Genomic DNA, 19,634 nt, shown 5'->3' on the forward strand with positions numbered 1-19,634 from the left:
GCTCTCATAACAAATTTCAGTTGTTGTACTGTTGATATTTGTTGATTAAGAGTTTGCCAATCAGTGATTGAGTAGATACCTAATTTATGAATTAAACACCTTGCTAACTTATAACCAATTCTCCTGTTACATTACAGTACATTTTAGAAACACACAGGAATGCATGAGAGAGATTCCTGTGCCTAGTAATTAACTGTTTAGTAGAACCTATACAGTTGCAGTGTTACCAAGTGAACTGTCAGTGACTGGCAGTTTGTTATAACATTTAACTGATTTCAGAAATGTGATTAGTTTCCTCATTTTAATTAGTTTCCATGGGACCATCCAGGACTTTCACTTTCAGACTGAGGTATAGATCTATGGTATGATTGGAGATAAAACTGATTCACTTTGTTACATGACTGTGAAACATTTTTATTGTAATTTTTTAATGCTAGAGAAGAGTCATTGTAGTGAAAGAGTTATTTAAACATGTTTTACTACAAGTATGATCTTAGAATTGCTTTAGCAGTAGAAATTTTTTGTTTTATTTATTTATTTATTTATTGTACAGATTGTAGATAACGAGACTGCGGGTAAAGAAATCAACGATGTTGCAGCACTGGCAGAGAGTATTCAGCCCAAAGGAAACACATTGTCATCTACAAGTGTATGTAAAAATATATTTAAAAAGTGGCGATTTATAAAGTGAAATATAAATTTTACATTTAAGATGATTCCATATTTTACACCATTATTTAACATCATTTATTTCTGTGTAAAAAAAAAAAAGCTGTAATTTGTGGTGAGGCCTTAACTGTTTCATGTTTATGGGTATGACAACAGATATGTTTGATGGTAAATTGCCCCTTATACCTGAAAATGTTCCCAAAAATTCAACCTTGTTACTGGCATAAGTAAAGGTCTGTCTTGTATTGTGAAGCTTTGCACATAATTTTTGCAAGGTTTGCTATCAGCCTTTACTTCAGCTGTTCAAAATTTAAAGAGAGATAGATATCATACAGATTAAGTGTTCTAGAAACTGACATCTAGGATCTTATCACTTCAAGTTTGTTCTGTTTATGCTTGAATTATCACTTATGCAGGTATATAAGAGAGGTAGTATTTGAATGTTCCATAATGAACCTTCAACAATGAAACAAACACACAACATATTCATTTACTGGGTGACAGCAGAAATAAATAAATAAAAATAAATATAAAAAGTGTTAGTTTCAGAACTATAAATGGGATTGGGGAGGGAATGGGATGGGTGTGTGAAATGATGGTAGTAGCGTAAAATGAGGATAGGTGGCTGATACCTACCACACGCAGTAAAGGAGGTGCCCATCTATGGAACTCTTCTTGTACTGATGTTTGGAGAAAGAACCGAAGTGTTGAAGTACAAAATAAGGTCATATTTACAGTGTTGTAGTGAAGGTTGTCTGTATTAGTGAAACAAAATATCTCAAGCTCTGTTACAAGGTATTTTGTTTTGGTAGTACAGACAATCCTCACTGACAGTATTGTGGTTGTAATACTGACTTAAATGCAATGTGTCAGGAGGCTGTGGGGAAGAGAAAGGGAGAGGGGAAACAGGGAGTGGAAAAGAGAGGAGCAGAGAAGGGAAAAGAGTGATGGGGGCACCAGCAGAGAGCAGCACACAATGAGAGTGAGTGGAGATGAATTATAATGAAGTGAGAGGACAGAGGTGGTGGAACAGGTGGCTGGAGGATGAGGCTGGCATGATATCGGGAATGGTGAATGTGGTTTAAGAAACTCCCACTTGCACAGCTCAGAAAACTGTTGATGGAAGTGGGGAGGATGCAGATGGCCTGGGTTGTGAAACAAGCCATTGAAGTCAAGCATGTTATACACAGGTGCATGTCATGCTACAAAATAGTCCACTTTGCTTTTGGCCACAGTTTATCAGTGGCCATTATCCTTGTGGACATCTGGTTGGTTATCACGCCAATATAAAAAGCTGAGTAATGATTGCTTCAGAGCTGGTATATAACATAGTTGCTCTCACAGGTGCCCCAGCCTTCGATGGGGTAGGATAAGCCCATGACAGGACTGGAATAGGAAGTGGTGGATTGGGCAGGTCTTGCTCCCATGTCTTCACAGGGATACGCTCTCTGTGGCAAGGGATTGGAATTGGGAGTGTCATGTGAATGGACTAGAATATTGTGGAGGTTGTAGGAAGGATTTTGGTTAGGATGTCCTTAGTTTCAGGGCATGATGGTACATAATCAAAGCTCAGAGGAAAGCATGTGGTTCAGTTGTTCCATTCTAGGGTGGTATTGCGTGATGAAGGTGGTCAGTGTTTCTTGGGGGTAGTGGGAGGATGGGGGTGTGTGGGGATGTGGCAAGGAACATTTGTTTTTTTACTGGGTCTGAGGGATAGTGTCTATCTGTGTTACATTCAGCATGCTGGACAAGGGAGCCCCTGTGGAAGACCGACACATCACATCCAATTCCAGTCCTGTCACAGGCCTACCAAGGCCAGGCCACCTGTGAGAGCAGACATGTTGTGTACCAACTCTGCCAGAATCATTGCTCAGCTTTTTATATTACTATGACAACCAACCAGCTGTCCACAAGGATGAATGGCCACTGCCAGACTGTCAACGAAAGGGAAGTGGTCCACCCTGTGGCACGATTTGCAGATGTACATAAGTTGCTAGGTTTCAAGGGCTGCTGTACAGTGCTTTACCACCAGGGCCATCTCGACGCTCCCCTCCAGCACCATCTTTCCAGAACTGTACAGACGGGAGTTATCTGTACAAGACATTCACCACACCTGAAATCACCCCAGACTCAACCTACAATAACCTGTTGTCCTCCACATCCTCTGCCCAACTTCTACCTACCCCTTTGTCCTGTCACCTCATTACAATTTGCCTTCCCTTCAGTCTCGCAGTGTGCTGCTCTTTGCCAGTGCACCCATCAGTATTTTCCCCTTCTCTGCTCTTCTCCTTTCTGCTCCCCCAACCCTCACCCCCTCCCTTCCCCACAGTCTCCTGAAGTGGCACCTGACAACCCTGTCCTGCCAACTCAAGTCCCTGCATGTTCTGCCAGGCAGAGCCAATTTCTCTTCCACCACTCTTACTATGCTATCCTTCCCCCTCCCACCCACTCCAAGTTGTTGCTCCCTTTTGATGCATTTCTGTTGGTCTTGCCCGAGTGGCAGGAGGTAACAGTCGTGTGTGTGGAGATGTGTTTGCTTCTGAGACTATATCTGCATTTTTCTTTTCTGAAAAAGGTTTTCGTTGAGAGTTGTATATAATTTTAGTTTCATTGTGCCTGTCTGTAACTGAACACGCCATCTTTACAGTTAGTAGCACTGTCCTTTTCATAATAATGTTAATATTCTGACCTGAACTTTCTGTTGTTCAGTTCATGTATCTGGTATATATTATGGAAAATCCAGGATGGAATAAAGGTAGTATTATGAAAAGGATCAATTGCTACTCACCATGTAGTGGAGATGTTGAGCCGTAGACTGGCACAACAAAAAGATTGGTAAAAAGACTGCTAAACAAGTGAACTTTCAGCCAACAGCTCTTCTTCTAAAGTAGACAAAACACAGACATTCATGCTAGTACAACACACACACACACACACACACACACACACACACACACGACTGCTGTCTCTGGCTACCAAAGCTGGATTTTTAGCCTCTGTGACAAGAGACAGTGGTCATTGTGTGTGTGTGTGTGTGTGTGTGTGTGTGTGTGTTTTCTCTGCTTAAGAAGGCCTTTTGGTCAAAAGATCATTTGTTTAGCACTCGTTTTGTTGTTCCTACCTACAACTCGATAACTCCACCATATGGTCAGTAACAGCCTATTCTTTCCATAATATTGATATGTATTATGGTTTGTCTCACAGGTGTCTGTGGGTTTGATGGAAATAGGTGGCACCAGATGTATTGTTATAGTAAGTACTGTGTACTGATGTTGGGATGCCTTCACCAAATTATATAGTGGGAGGAATTTACAAGGATATGAATGATATGGCAAGAATACAGATTTTGGAGAACTTTGTATTTTGACAAGGCTGATGTGTGAAAACCGTAAGCTATAGTGGATGGCTTGGTGGGCAGGCTGATGTGCAAAAACCTAAAGATACAGTGGGTGGCTTGGGGGGCATAATGTTCAGCGTGAACACCATTTCAAGGCCTGGTTTCAGAAGATTTTCAAAGAATTTCGTGTTGTGTGACTGAAGGTACACTAAATTCATGATTTAGGGGTAGTCAGCCTACTTTCGCAGTTAAGTGAAGTTCACACTATCTTTCCTCCTCATAGTTTTATTTTGGGGGTCATCATTCACAAAAAAATCTCTCAATTTTTTATTTTATAATTACTTGCAGAAAATAAATTGATTTTTCATTTCCACCCAGTGTACATGGTCTCGTGTTTTCTCAGGCAGCCATATGTGTACAATATTACAACAGTAGCTATAATTGTCATCGTTAGTCCATCATTTTGCATTGGAATAACTTGGTCTGTTGTCATAATAGTGAACTTGTGTACTTGATTGTGGCGTGAGTGTTTGCCGGAGAATTTTTTATTTATGTAAATAGTGTTGGTATGAGGGCAATTACTATTAAAAAGGTTCTTGGTAGATTTGTACCACAAATGTTGTTACGTTAGGATTTTGTGTAGGCACTGGGGTTGTTCCGTGTATCACTTATGTTGCACCTTCTGTGTGATACTTTTGTTGTTCTTTGTGGAATCATGAGAGGCTCATTTCCGTTATTGTTCAGAGGTTAACGAATAAAACCATATTTGAGTTACTTGGATTGGTTTCGTGTATAACTTGGTTACTGCACAATTGGCGATGAGGATGGGATCAATCCTGTAGTAACCACGTAATACATGAGAACAATCCAAGTAACCCAAATATGGCCTTATTCATAAACCTCTGAATAGTAAGGGAAATAAGCCTTGCATGACTCCACACGTAACAAGACAAAAGAATCGCACAGTAGGTGCAACATAATCAACACTCAAAACAACTGATGTGAGCATTACAGACTAAAAGAACATAGTGAGAGTGGGTAAGCACTGCTCCATGCATATACAGGGTGAGTCACGAAGATATGCAAATATTTTAATATGTTATTCTACAACTAAAACTAAAAAAAGTTCATACAAACATTGGTCCACAAATGTTTAGTTATGGAGTTACGGCTAATACAAGATTCTGCCTGAAATTTAGCAACTTAGTAATATGAAGCCATTGCAAAACTGTATGAGGTTAAAGTAAAGCACAATTTCCATTTATTTTGTTTTTATTGGTTCAGTGAATCTAATAAAACATGTCCCAGACATGTATCTGCAGTAATTTTCCAGAACATCCAGAGAAGCGAACATTATTATACAAGTAAATTTGTTTACTTTCCATTAAGAATGTAGAAAGGTTTATGTCGTTGTTGGCAGCCTTTAGTGAGTTGCTTTAGTCGTTTCCTAACCTTGAAATGAGTAAGTTTTCTGTAATTTTTTTTTTTTCCTTGTTTAACATAAATTCACGTGTGCTATGGTATTAATAAAAGCAGATTATCTGACACATTCATACAGTTTCAGTGAACGTTATTACCATCATTTTTCCAATATTAAATTCTTTATGACTTCTGTTGATAACTTTGCGCAGTTGTCTAGAATTTAAAAAACAGATCGGGCCAAATTGTTAATAAAATAGAAATTTTACAAAATTACTTCTTTGCTTAAAATTTTTATGAAATTACTTCTTTGCATCTCTGGATGTTCTGGAAAACTACTGCAGATTCATATCTGGGACATGTTTTATTAGATTCATCAGACCAATAACAACAAAATAAATGGAAATCGTGCTTTACTGTAACCTCATACAGTTTTGCGGTGGCTTCGTATTGCAAAGTTGCTAAATTTCAGGCAAAATCTTTTATTAGCCTTAACTCCGTAACCAAACATTTGTGGACCTATGTTTATTTGAACTTTTTTCTTTGGTTTTACTTGTAGAATAACGCATTAAAATATTTGCACGTCTTCGTGAATCACCCTGTATCGGTGCGAGTTGCCGGTAAACACCACAGCAGAGACCGTGCTGTTTACACACTTCCTACAGGTGCCCTCTTGTGGCCTGGATGTCTCAATACAGTTGGTGATTGATTTAAGTACACATATGCAGCGACACTACACTTGGTGTACTTGTACACACTAGTAGCAGGATAGGCAACATGTCTTCATTACGTGATAAAATCCAGATTGCTGCTGTAGTAGTTTGAGATGTATTTATTGTAATGGATCCATTTCAGCTAGATTGACATCTTCATACCATCTATAAAAGTTACGTAACAGTATTTATTTCATTATAGTGTTAGTTAACATATTTTTGATATCAATATAATAGAGGGAAACATTCCACGTGGGAAAAATATATCTAAAAACAAAGATGATGTGACTTACCGAACGAAAGTGCTGGCAGGTCGATAGACACACAAACACACACACAAAATTCAAGCTTTCGCAACAAACTGTTGCCTCATCAGGAAAGAGGGAAGGAGAGGGAAAGACGAAAGGATGTGGGTTTTAAGGGAGAGGGTGAGGAGGCATTCCAATCCCGGGAGCGGAAAGACTTACCTTAGGGGGAAAAAAGGACGGGTATACACTCGCGCGCGCACACACACACACACACACACACACACACACACACACACACACATATCCATCCACACATATACAGACACAAGCAGACATAATTAAAGACAAAGATTTTCCCACGTGGAATGTTTCCCTCTATTATATTGATATCAAAAATATGTTAACTAACACTATAATGAAATAAATACTGTTACGTAACTTTTACAGATGGTATGAAGATGTCAGTCTTTGTCTTTAAATATGTCTGCTTGTGTCTGTATATGTGTGGATGGATATGTGTGTGTGTGTGAGTGTATACCCGTCCTTTTTTCCCCCTAAGGTAAGTCTTTCCGCTCCCGGGATTGGAATGACTCCTTACCCTCTCCCTTAGAACCCACATCCTTTCGTCTTTCCCTCTCCTTCCCTCTTTCCTGATGAGGCAACAGTTTGTTGCGAAAGCTTGAATTTTGTGTGTGTGTTTGTGTTTGTTTGTGTGTCTATCGACCTGCCAGCGCTTTCGTTTGGTAAGTCACATCATCTTTGTTTTTAGATATATTAACATATTTTTGGGTATACAATTTGATAGATACGTCCGTGTGTCATCAGACATCACTGTTACTCTGTATTGTTATTGCAGTAAGTATAGGACTCTTATGCTGTAAGCTGTTCTGTGGTTTGCTCCTGTTGTTAATGGTCCCTTCTTGTAAATTTTTATAATTTGACGTTTTATTGCAAGATTTGACAGTTGTTACAGATGACAGAAGATGCTATATGGTTAAAGTTGTGACTGTGTGTTGATATTATCATTTCATGCTGTATGTATGGTGTTTGCAATCAATGTGTCTGTGGATAGATGTCAGTGTCTGTCTGTCTATCACCTTTGGTTAGGGAGTCAGTCAGAATTTTATACATAGTGTTATATTATGTGTATGTAGATTTTCCTCTCTTCAAGTATGTTCGTTGCTAAACCTTTAGATAATGTGTGTAAAATTTTTATTGCTGCATGGTGATTATCTTCTTTAAGTGGATGAAGACTGTAGAATTATTTTCACCAATTTTTGTGTACTTTCAATATCTTATGCTAAAGATGCACCCTGTCCATCCTAGGTAAAATTTATTGCAATCCTGGCATTAGATTTTGCTTATGCGTGTGTTTGTTTATCTTAGTTACCATGTTTCTCCTGAGTGAACTCTATGCTGGATATTGTTGCTGGTTTCATACATGAATTGGATACTTGCATTCTCCACTAGTTTGATGTTGTAGGCATGTATGTTGGGTTATTTTATGTCCTTGTGAATTTTTGCTTGCATTGCTTTGTCGGGGTTCAAACCATTCATTGTGCTATGTATCAAGTTCTTTGTGTATGGCAGTTTGGTTAGTAGTAGATTTTGTACTCTGTTGATCATGGCTTGGAAGTATGCGTGCTTGTGTGTGACCTGAATTAGTATGTATTATGATGTCAGTTGCTGCATGCTTTCTATAAATTTTAAACATGTATGAGTTTTTGTTGTTACTGACAGTGAGATCCAGGAAATCAATTGAATTGTTCCAGAAGGCAATTACAATCATACAGAAAAATCTCTCACGGTATATAAAAATTGTGATTGAGAATACAAGAAATAACAGACCTACTCATTTTAAGTACAACACAAATTATTTTGAATTCAATAATAATACATACTCCCAATTAGATGGAGCAGCAGTAGCTTGCAGTGTTGCCAGCACCTTACCAGATATCTTCTTGAATGCATTAGCAGGAGAATTCTTTTGCACCCATAAATTCCCCAACCACGAAAATTATTTGCAATTTTAGATTTGTGGATGAAATGCTTGCCCTCATAAATGGAGATGAACTTGACATCCAACACGTACATCAAGCACTAAATAAACTACACCATAAAATGCACTACACTGTGGGAAAAGAAATGAACAAATCAATTAATTTCTTGGACTTCATAGTCACTAACAATAAAAATTCGCACATTTTCAAAATTCATGGAAAATCAGAATACAAAATCTGTTACCATACAAAAAGAGTAGATAGATTACAATATATAGCACAACAAAATTATTTCAACTCAGACATAGTAGTGCAGATACATGAAAGAAAAGCTACACCTACAAAAACAAAAGGACATAAAATTGTTCGGGAGGACGACGGTTCAATCCCGCGTCCGGCCATCCTGATTTAGGTTTTCCGTGATTTCCCTAAATCGCTCCAGGCAAATGCCGGGATGGTACGTTTCAAAGGGCATGGCCGACTTCCTTCCCCGTCCTTCCCTAATCCATTGAGACCGATGACCTCGCTGTCTGGTCTCCTTCCTCAAACCAACCAACCAACCAACATAAAATTGTCAAAAGAAATGCCAAAAAGACTAAACAAACATACACATCTGTAACATATTTATGTACAGTATTAAAAAAATTAGCACACTAATCAGGAACACAACTATCCAGTTTGCCTATAGAACCAACAACAATATCTGGCGTAGACTTTGCTCTGTAAAAGCAAAATTACCAATGTACAAAACTGAATGTCAGGATTGCAATAAATTTTGCATAGGGTGGACAGGCCACAGCTTCAGTGTAAGATATTGAGAGCAAGTGAGATTTAGTTAACTAATCCATCTACATTCTTCAACCACTTAAGAACAACTACTACAGTGCTGAACGTATGGAGTTAGTAATGAAAATTTAGCACATACTACCTAAAGCTGTAATAATGAATGTACTTGAAGAGATGGAAATCTAAATAAATGGATTTAAAACATAAATATTTCATACAAAATTTTATTGAATTCCTAAACAAAGATAATGGATAGGACAGACTGATTACGAAAACAATACACACTGCCCAAAATGATAACATCAACACACCATAGCAGCTGTAACCATACAGCAACTTTGGCCAATTGTCAGTCTGTCAAATCTGACAATAAAAAGTCAAATTATAAAAAAGTTAAGAGAAAGGAACATTAACAACTGGAGCAAACCACAAAACAATTTATAGCACGAGTCCTTAACTTAAATCACTTTGTAATACAATACGGATGATGTATGGATGTAAATGGCAAATTTGTGCATCCGAAAATATGATTAACCAACACTATAATAAAATATAAATGTTTTGTAACTTTGGCAGAAAGTACAAAGATAGCTCTCTAGCCAAAATGGGCCCATCACAATAAATACATCATTAAACTACTATAGTAGCAATCTGAATTTTACCACTTAATGTCTCTGAGAGATAACTTTGAGAGATAACTTTTACAATGTGGGGCCCATTTGGATTGTAAAAAGTATCTTAATTAATTTTTTAAGTATCTTCATTTGTGTGTTTTCTCTGATGAAAAACCTGATTGTTGTATGTGGGTTATTGTTGAAGTGGTTTTCACTGACTTAAATTGAGGTTACGGGCTTTTATATAAAATTTATGGGGGATATGTAGGCAAATATACACACATTATGCTAATGTAATGATATTTTCTAGGTTGTGACACCCATACCATTCCTCCTGAAGCATTCCTTAAGAGAGTATCAGCATATCGGATTGGATTGGCTTGTTACAATGTTTGATCGTAAACTGAATGGCATTCTGGCTGATGAAATGGGTTTGGGCAAAACAATCCAAACAATTTCTTTGCTCGCTCATTTAGCATGTGAGAAAGGTAAGCAAACTATTTCACAGTGTGTGTGTGTGTGTGTGTGTGTGTGTGTGTGAGAGAGAGAGAGAGAGAGAGAGAGAGAGAGAGAGAGAGATCTGATTTGTCCTACATAACTGATGACACACACACACACACACACACACACACACACAGTGTGTTACAGATTAACAATGAAGCTCTCCATAGGGTTGTAGAGGATACTGAGACATGAAATTTGTTATAATTTCAAAGTGATATGTCCGGAGGCCTTTTAAAATTGCCTTTAGTTGTGTCATATACTCATTGTTGAGTTATTTTACCTACTACACTTAGTTGTTAAACAAAACTTAAAGGATAAAATATTTTTAATGTTAACCAGGTTTTCTATGGATTTAGAAGAAGTGTGTAACATTATTATTATTATTATTATTATTATTATTATTATTCTTAGTGAATACCACAGTGTTAGTCAGTCACACAAATTCATCAGTTGCCAGTATAAAACAAAATATGGATCCCTAATGTCTGCATAAAGATAGCCTGCTGTAAATCCATTAGAATTAGTGCTGTCATAAGTTTGGATGGACAGTAGCCAATTAGTTGACTGTGTACTGATTCATTTCAGCACATAAAACTGCATTTTGTCAGTGAGACTCACTGTGTCAGAATCGAAAGCAGCTGCTCATGTAAGAGTGATAACATGAAATGGCAATAGTAGAACACCAAGTGGTATCACATTTTGCAAAGCAGATGAGGAAGAGCCCTGAAAATGGAATGACAAAATTGCAGACTGTTTACCAGTTAGTATAATATAAAAAACTTAATGTGGTAGTGTGATCAGTAGATCGACATTCTGTTAATAAGTCGAAAATTCAAGGTTCAGTTTGTAGAGGATCCATGTCCTAATTCTGCCACTGAAACCAATTTTTTCCAGAGTGAATTTACCAGAGATCAAATGTTACAGTAGTCTCCCTCCCTCCCTCCCTCCCTCCCTCCCTCCCCCCCTTCCCTCCCCCTCCCTCCCCCCTCTCTGCACCCCCTCTCCCCCTCTCTATCCCCCTCTCTCCTTACAAGGACATTTAAGCAATGACTAGTTTCTAGATGTATACATAGATCCTTTACCTCTCATATTCATGGAAGCAGACATAGCACATATTTGTAAGAAACAGGCATATGTTGGCTTTTTTTTTTATTTTGCAGTAAGCAAATTATAGATTTTAAATTGTTAAGTTATCAATAATTTGAAAGTATTAACTTTGGTAATCTTCATCCATTTGAACCTTCTCGCGCAGTCTAGCCTTGGTCTCCCTCTACAAATACCCTCCGCCCCCTTCCCCCACCATCCTATCCTCCAGATGCCCCTCCATTATCAAATTGACATTTCATTAAAAGATTCAGAATATGACCCATCTACATCTACATATATACTCCACTAGCTACCAAGCAGTGTGAGGCGACTGATGACCTCAGAAGTTAAGTCACATAGTGCTCAGAGCCATTTGAACCATTAGAGCCAAGCAGTGTGTAGCGGAGGGCACAATTCGTGCCAAAGTCATATCCCCCCCCCTCCCTCTCTGTTTCACTCGCGGATCCCATGAGGGAAAAACGACTATCTGAATGCTTCAGTATAAGCTCTAATTTCCCTTATCTTTGCATGATGATCATTGTGTGATTTGAAAGTTGCTGGTAATAATATATGCTCTACATCCTTGGCGAAGATCGGATTTCGGAATTTAGCGAGCAGCCCCTTCCTTTTAACGCCTCGTCTGTCTGTAAGTGTATCCCACTTCAAACTTTCTGAGAGATTTGTAACGCTCTCATGATGACTTGCCCGTTACTTGTGTAGTCTGATGATTCCATATGAGATCATTTCGAATAGTCGCACCCAGATACTTGTTGGATGTTATCGCTTCCAAAGACTGGGCATTTATTTTGTACTCGTACATTAATGGGGATGTTGTTATATGCAGTACGTGACACTTACTAATATTGAGAGATAACTGCCAGTCGTGACACCACACATTTATTTTCTGCAAATCCTCATTGATTTATTCACAACTTTCGTATGATACTACTTTCCTGTAGACTACAGCATCATCGGCAAACGATCTAATGTCACTGTCAATACCTATCAGTCAGTTCCTTCTTTTAGTCAAGGTTTTCTATAAATTTCATTTTCTTAAATACCATTCATTAACTTCTCATTAGTTACCTGATATACTTATGCGGTCTTCAGTATTTTCATGTAGCACAGCAGTACTTAAAGAATATTAAATTTTTGGTAACGTGTTGTATATCATTTATGAGGGTAGGTAGCTTAATGTAACTACACCATTATGGCAGTGTGTGAAATATATTGTATTAAAAAATTAACAAGATTTCCTTTAACTTTCCAGGTAATTGGGGTCCACATCTCATTATAGTTCCTACATCTGTGATGTTAAATTGGGAAATGGAATTCAAGAAATGGTGCCCAGCTTTCAAAATACTCACATATTATGGATCTCAGAAGGAAAGGAAACAGAAGCGTACAGGTAAAAGTGGAAGATTTATTTTTAAGGTAGCCTGAATGAAGTGAAGTGCTTCATGAGAGTCTTTAAAAGAAAAATTACTTGTGCATTTTGTCTGGACTGTACCATCAGTTTCAAATTTATCACAAGTACAATAAATTGTTTTACATGTTGGTGGCTGAGTCACACACATTTCGCCATTGTCGTTGAAGCTACATCGTGTTTTCGTACTTCCAGTACCTCTTCGGCACAGCCTTGCATTGTTCAATTGACAGTCTTATTTCATTCTTCACTACGCTGTTATCTGCTGGAAAACATGCACCAAAATCTGTTGAGAAAATGATGGCCTATGCTACCACAAAAAATTGCAATGATATGTCACTTTATTCCAGAGGTATGAACTATCAAAGAGTGTCTACATTTTCTTCTACCCCTCTGTATTTGAGCATTCCTCTCAGTCCAACTCATGTCTCATTGAAAGTGGCTGTGAAAACTATACACCCTGATGCTTTTTAAGTGACCTACAAAAGAATAACACTAAGTTTTTTGTATTACAGAAGATGATGTAGTAAAATCAGATTTTGAATAATTAACTGTAAAAGCCTACTGGTTCTTGAGAATTAGTTATTGCTGTGAGAATGTGATATTTTACAGACGTTACCTTTTGTTACAGATCATGTATTTTGGTCATATTTAAAATTTTCATTTGAATTTTCAGGATGGACAAAACCCAATGCGTTTCATGTGTGTATAACCTCCTATAAACTGGTAATTCAGGACCACCAGAGCTTTAGAAGGAAGAAGTGGAAGTATCTTATATTGGATGAAGCTCAAAATATAAAAAACTTTAAATCTCAAAGATGGCAACTTCTGTTAAATTTTCAGACTCAGAGGTAACTATTTTGCGATATTCGTATTTTAATACTTCCATAATAATTTGATGGAAATGCAAAGTGTTAGACCATGAAGCTCAAAACCGATATTTATTTATCAAACTTTCTGCAGGTATTCATCACATGACAGGTATGGGATGATTAAACTCTCATTTTATTCAGAAGTGATGTTTACCTCCAACATTAGTATGAGATGTGATACCGCAGGCAGGAATATATTTTTGTGTTGTGGTATGGAAGCAAACTGTATCTGAAAGAATCTTGAGAAGTTTATCGTTGTGCTCAAACCACATACTGTGTCAGTTGTCATCGTTTGGTGGCCATGATACTATATGTCTTTCCGTTCCGTTCCAGCGATGACCTTTGGATGTAAAATTAGGGGATCTGGCAGGTCAGTCAAGGATCCTTACAGGGGGGGGGGGGGGAGGGAGGGAGGGGACAAGCCCCATCTCCTCCTCGTAGGGCAGCTAGCCCATACCTGTGTTCTATGTATTCTGTGAAAGAAGTAGTGACGTATCGTCATTTGGATCCCCAATTCCTCCTGGTGTCGTGAGAGTTGTGCTTGAATCATGTGATAGACTAAATCAATCTCTTTACTCATTCCAAAATAAGAAAATGAAATAACGAGCTACCCATAACACAAAATTAAATGGCATTAAGCATTTGGTAACACCTATCACTCAATTGCTTGCTGAGGTTGTCAGGGATGAAAATGACAGTCCTGGTCTGACTTGTACTAGTGTCTTATGCAGCCATAGTTCAAAACAGCCCACATCTAAAACTGTAGTGCTAAAGCTTTGCACGGTTTCACACACAGTCTTTAACTTGCAGACAATCGTACTTTGCTTTGTCGTAAGATGATAGGTCACATGGCTGATTCCTGTGTTGTTATTTGTGGCACATGTTTTGGGACTGTTCAGCTGCATGCTGTTTGATGTGGAATCAGAGTGCTCTGATAAGTTGTTGTATTCATGCATAGGTGCACACTCTATTTTGCAGTCTACTTTTACACACAGTCTCTTTCCAAAAAGGGCTTTGCCAGTTGTTGTGGAATAACAGTGACTGAAAATTGATTACTTTTTTATACTTATATGCAGAAACTATTACTGTTTTAAACTATCTGTGCCAAATAGTACAGCCGGATACAGTTCACTACGGAATAGCGTTTATTACGTAAATTTGAATTCTGTGGCAGAATTTGCGTCACGTACCCATGAGCTGCATGTACATGTCCTCTGGACGTGCTGTGTTGTAATCTCTACTGAAAAGCTTCAGTAATGTTAGCCACAGGCCAACAGCTATCATCTATACATGTTGTCCTTCATCTGTAGGAATGACTTCCCGCACTGAAAATATGTTTGTTTAAGTATACTATTTTAATTAACGTATCCCACATGTGTGGAAATAGTGGAGTATCCATTTGGTATCATTTGATCAAGGTGTTCACGATGTGGCACTTTCCATTTCCGACAGTGTTTTGTTTCTGGAGTAAGTAGCGAGTAGGTAACATAAATGGATGTTAGTTCGAGCTATATTACAATATATTTGTATATCATAATAAGCAGAAATTAACAGCGAAGAAGCTCCAGTATCCGTTATTCTATACCTTTTGCATCTATTGGTTGTCATTTCCCTACCCCAACCACTCTTACTAAAGTGTAAATCAGAATGGGACAAGAGAACAATTGTGGTAAAGCAGAGGACTTTAGGTAAAAGTTCTTTTAACCCGTGCTCAAAGTGACATACTATGTACTTGAAAGGAAAAGGATGTTAAAAGAAGTGACTTGAGTACACTGCTTCAACAACTGGCCATTTTGGTTTTAACTCTAATACATTTTCGATGTAATGGAGTCAGATTGGGGAATTGGTTTTATCACAGTGTGTGTCCATCAATCTTTCTAGACAGAAGTTTTGCCTTCAAAATGCAGTAGAATTGTGTTTTCTACTAAATAGGAACATATAGACAAACTATGTTAATACAGCTAGTGGAAAATATCCAAAATTATTGAAAAATTTCCTTGTTTTCAAGAGAAAACATTGATACAGAAGCTTTAAAGTCACCGTATACTCCTATTCAAGATAGACAGGAAATAAATAACAATCCGGTCTTCATTGTGTTCATTCCTCAGGTGCGTCTGACAATATTTCCAACCAACCGGGATTCAGCTGAATTTTTGATGATAAATTTACATCCCTTACACACATCCTCATTTAGAATCAGGAATATATCAGGTTAATTCAAATGAAATGTGGTCAGTGCATCTGCTTTGCCTTACACTTAAGTTGGCACCACATAACTGCGGGTATGGTGGCGCCATGTATATAGACTAATACATATATGACTGTATCTTCTATCACTACTGTGTTTAGTTAACTATCTTAATATTACACATTCAGTTTGCTACAATAATTTGAAATTAATTCCTTATATATTGTGTATTTCACCCTTTTGTTATTGTTCAACAAAATATTATTTTATAGGCGCCTTCTCTTGACTGGAACCCCACTGCAGAATAATTTGATGGAGCTTTGGTCTCTTATGCACTTTTTAATGCCAAATGTTTTCCAGTCACATCGGGAATTTAAGGAATGGTTCTCTAATCCTGTAACAGGAATGATAGAAGGCAATTCAGAGTATAATGAAAGTATCATCAAGCGATTACATAAGGTAAGTTTTCTGGTTGTGTGTATAATTTTTTTGCTATTAGCTAATATGATGGGAAATTTATAACTTCATAAGAAAAGGGGAAACACTTTGTAACTTTGCTCAGTATTTAAAAAGATTCACACCTAAATAGGCTTTACAGATGTGTAAATTTTATAACTTGCATAACATGTCCTTTTTTTCTTTTCTGTAGGTGCTGAGGCCATTTTTGTTGAGGCGTTTGAAGATTGAAGTGGAGAAGCAGTTACCAAAGAAGTATGAGCATGTAGTTATGTGCCGGCTCTCCAAAAGACAGCGCTTCTTGTATGATGATTTTATGTCTAGAGCAAAGTAAGTCTTATAAGTAAAATGTGTTAGTTCACACAAATAAGAAAGGTAAAATAGGAAAGGCAAAGACTCACCTTTAGCTGACTGACGTATGGTGCATAGAAACGTGCAACGGTAATAGTATTACACAAACTTTCGAGCTCATGCTTTCTGTAGCAAAAGTACACACTTCCACACACACACACACACACACACACACACACACACGGCCACAAATATTCCAAAATCCATCTATCTGTGGCCTCGTCTTTCCCCAGGTTATATATTATTCCATTCAGGAATTTCCGTCATTGTTAAGAAAGATGAATGTTTGGTGCTATTGGTGCAACATTCTGCTATTCAAAGTTTTTACTTGTTGCTGAAAAGTACATCTTTACGTATTAAGTGTACAATCAGAACATACATAAAAGGCAGTATTCACCTAGATATTAAAGGTCTTTATGGCCATCTCCAGGTGATCACATCAATACTGATTTCTTTGTTGAGCAGTTGCTGTTTGATACACTACAGAGAACCAATGTGCCTCTTGAGTGCAATAGTCGCTGATGCCCTCTAACATAAAGAGAAGGTATGGCACTCCAATGTGAAAACTGACAGAAATGATGAATCACTGTTGAGACTTATTTTTTAGTTTAGATGAAACAGTGTGCCACTTTTTACTTGAAAGATAGCATGTATCTCTATTTATAATATGATGTATCATGACAGGAGGCAATTCTTGTGAGATTTAACTAACAATGTGTAATGTAAGAGAGTATTGAAGGATTTCAATGTATAGTTAAATATTTAAGCCACTGAAGATATTACTTACCAGAAAAGTACTTGGGCTCGATCAAATAGATCTGTATGAATGTTTGGTTATGGGACCATTATGTACCTCTGCCTCCCCCAATGAACCATGGACCTTGCCGTTGGTGGGGAGGCTTGCGTGCCTCAGCAATACAGATGGCCGTACCGTAGGTGCAACCACAACGGAGGGGTATCTGTTGAGAGGCCAGACAAACATGTGGTTCCTGAAGAGGGGCAGCAGCCTTTTCAGTAGTTGCAGGGGCAACAGTCTGGATGATTGACTGATCTGGCCTTGTAACATTAACCAAAACGGCCTTGCTGTGCTGGTACTGCGAACGGCTGAAAGCAAGGGGAAACTACAGCCGTAAATTTTCCCGAGGAAATGCAGCTTTACTGTATGATTAAATGATGATGGCGTCCTCTTGGGTAAAATATTCCAGAGGTAAAATAGTCCCCCATTCGGATTTCCGGGCGGGGACTACTCAAGAGGACGTCGTTATCAGGAGAAAGAAAACTGGCGTTTTACGGATCGGAGCGTGGAATGTCAGATCCCTTAATCGGGCAGGTAGGTTAGAAAATTTAAAAAGGGAAATGGATAGGTTAAAGTTAGATATAGTGGGAATTAGTGAAGTTCGGTGGCAGGAGGAACAAGACTTTTGGTCAGGTGATTACAGGGTTATAAATACAAAATCAAATAGGGGTAATGCAGGAGTAGGTTTAATAATGAATAAAAAAATAGGAGTGCGGGTTAGCTACTACAAACAGCATAGTGAACGCATTATTGTGGCCAAGATAGACACAAAGCCCATGCCTGCTACAGTAGTACAAGTTTATATGCCAACTAGCTCTGCAAATGATGAAGAAATTGATAAAATGTATCACGAGATAAAAGAAATTATTCAGGTAGTGAAGGGAGACGAAAATTTAATAGTCATGGGTGACTGGAATTCGACAGTAGGAAAAGGGAAAGAAGGAAACATAGTAGGTGAATATGGATTGGGGGGAAGAAATGAAAGAGGAAGCCGCCTTGTAGAATTTTGCACAGAGCATAACTTAATCATAGCTAACACTTGGTTCAAGAATCATAAAAGAAGGTTGTATACCTGGAAGAATCCTGGAGATACGAAAAGGTATCAGATAGATTATATAATGGTAAGACAGAGATTTAGGAACCAGGTTTTAAATTGCAAGACATTTCCAGGGGCAGATGTGGATTCTGACCACAACCTATTGGTTATGAACTGCAGATTGAAACTGAAGAAACTGTAAAAAGGTGGGAATTTAAGGAGATGGGACCTGGATAAACTGAAAGAACCAGAGGTTGTACAGAGTTTCAGGGAGAGCATAAGGGAACAATTGACAGGAATGGGGGAAAGAAATACAATAGAAGAAGAATGGGTAGCTTTGAGGGATGAAGTAGTGAAGGCAGCAGAGGATCAAGTAGGTAAAAAGACGAGGGCTAATAGAAATCCTTGGGTAACAGAAGAAATATTGTATTTAATTGATGTAAGGAGAAAATATAAAAATGCAGTAAATGAAGCAGGCAAAAAGGAATACAAACGTCTCAAAAATGAGATCGACAGGAAGTGCAAAATGGCTAAGCAGGGATGGCTAGAGGACAAATGTAAGGATGTAGAGGCTTGGCTCACTAGGGGTAAGATAGATACTGCCTACAGGAAAATTAAAGAGACCTTTGGAGAGAAGAGAACCACTTGTATGAATATCAAGAGCTCAGATGGCAACCCAGTTCTAAGCAAAGAAGGGAAGGCAGAAAGGTGGAAGGAGTATATAGAGGGTTTATACAAGGGCGATGTACTTGAGGACAATATTATGGAAATGGAAGAGGATGTAGATGAAGATGAAATGGGAGATACAATACTGCATGAAGAGTTTGACAGAGCACTGAAAGACCTGAGTCGAAACAAGGCCCCGGGAGTAGACAACATTCCATTAGAACTACTGATGGCCTTGGGAGAGCCAGTCCTGACAAAACTCTACCATCTGGTGAGCAAGATGTATGAGACAGGCGAAATACCCACAGACTTCGAGAAGAATATAATAATTCCAATCCCAAAGAAAGCAGGTGTCGACAGATGTGAAAATTACCGAACTATCAGTTTAATACGTCACAGCTGCAAAATACTAACGCGAATTCTTTACAGGTGAATGGAAAAACTGGTAGAAGCGGACCTCGGGGAAG

The 19,634-nt window shown here is 38.1% G+C and overlaps 1 protein-coding gene across 3 annotated transcripts in view; it reads left to right on the top strand.

Moving 5' to 3' along the window:
- The window catches only part of LOC124606851 (helicase domino), a 402,945-nt gene that overhangs the window by 108,132 nt on the left and 275,179 nt on the right, over window positions 1–19,634 (top strand). For all 3 annotated transcript variants that reach the window (XM_047138941.1, XM_047138934.1, XM_047138951.1), the window contains 6 exons: window positions 554–649; window positions 10,097–10,274; window positions 12,647–12,784; window positions 13,479–13,653; window positions 16,135–16,321; window positions 16,512–16,648. In XM_047138941.1, the coding sequence (XP_046994897.1) occupies window positions 554–649; window positions 10,097–10,274; window positions 12,647–12,784; window positions 13,479–13,653; window positions 16,135–16,321; window positions 16,512–16,648 (911 nt within the window). The remainder of the gene's footprint in view (window positions 1–553; window positions 650–10,096; window positions 10,275–12,646; window positions 12,785–13,478; window positions 13,654–16,134; window positions 16,322–16,511; window positions 16,649–19,634) is intronic.

Source organism: Schistocerca americana, chromosome 1, assembly GCF_021461395.2.
Source record: "Schistocerca americana isolate TAMUIC-IGC-003095 chromosome 1, iqSchAmer2.1, whole genome shotgun sequence".
In the NCBI taxonomy this organism is placed as follows: Eukaryota; Metazoa; Arthropoda; class Insecta; order Orthoptera; family Acrididae; genus Schistocerca; species Schistocerca americana.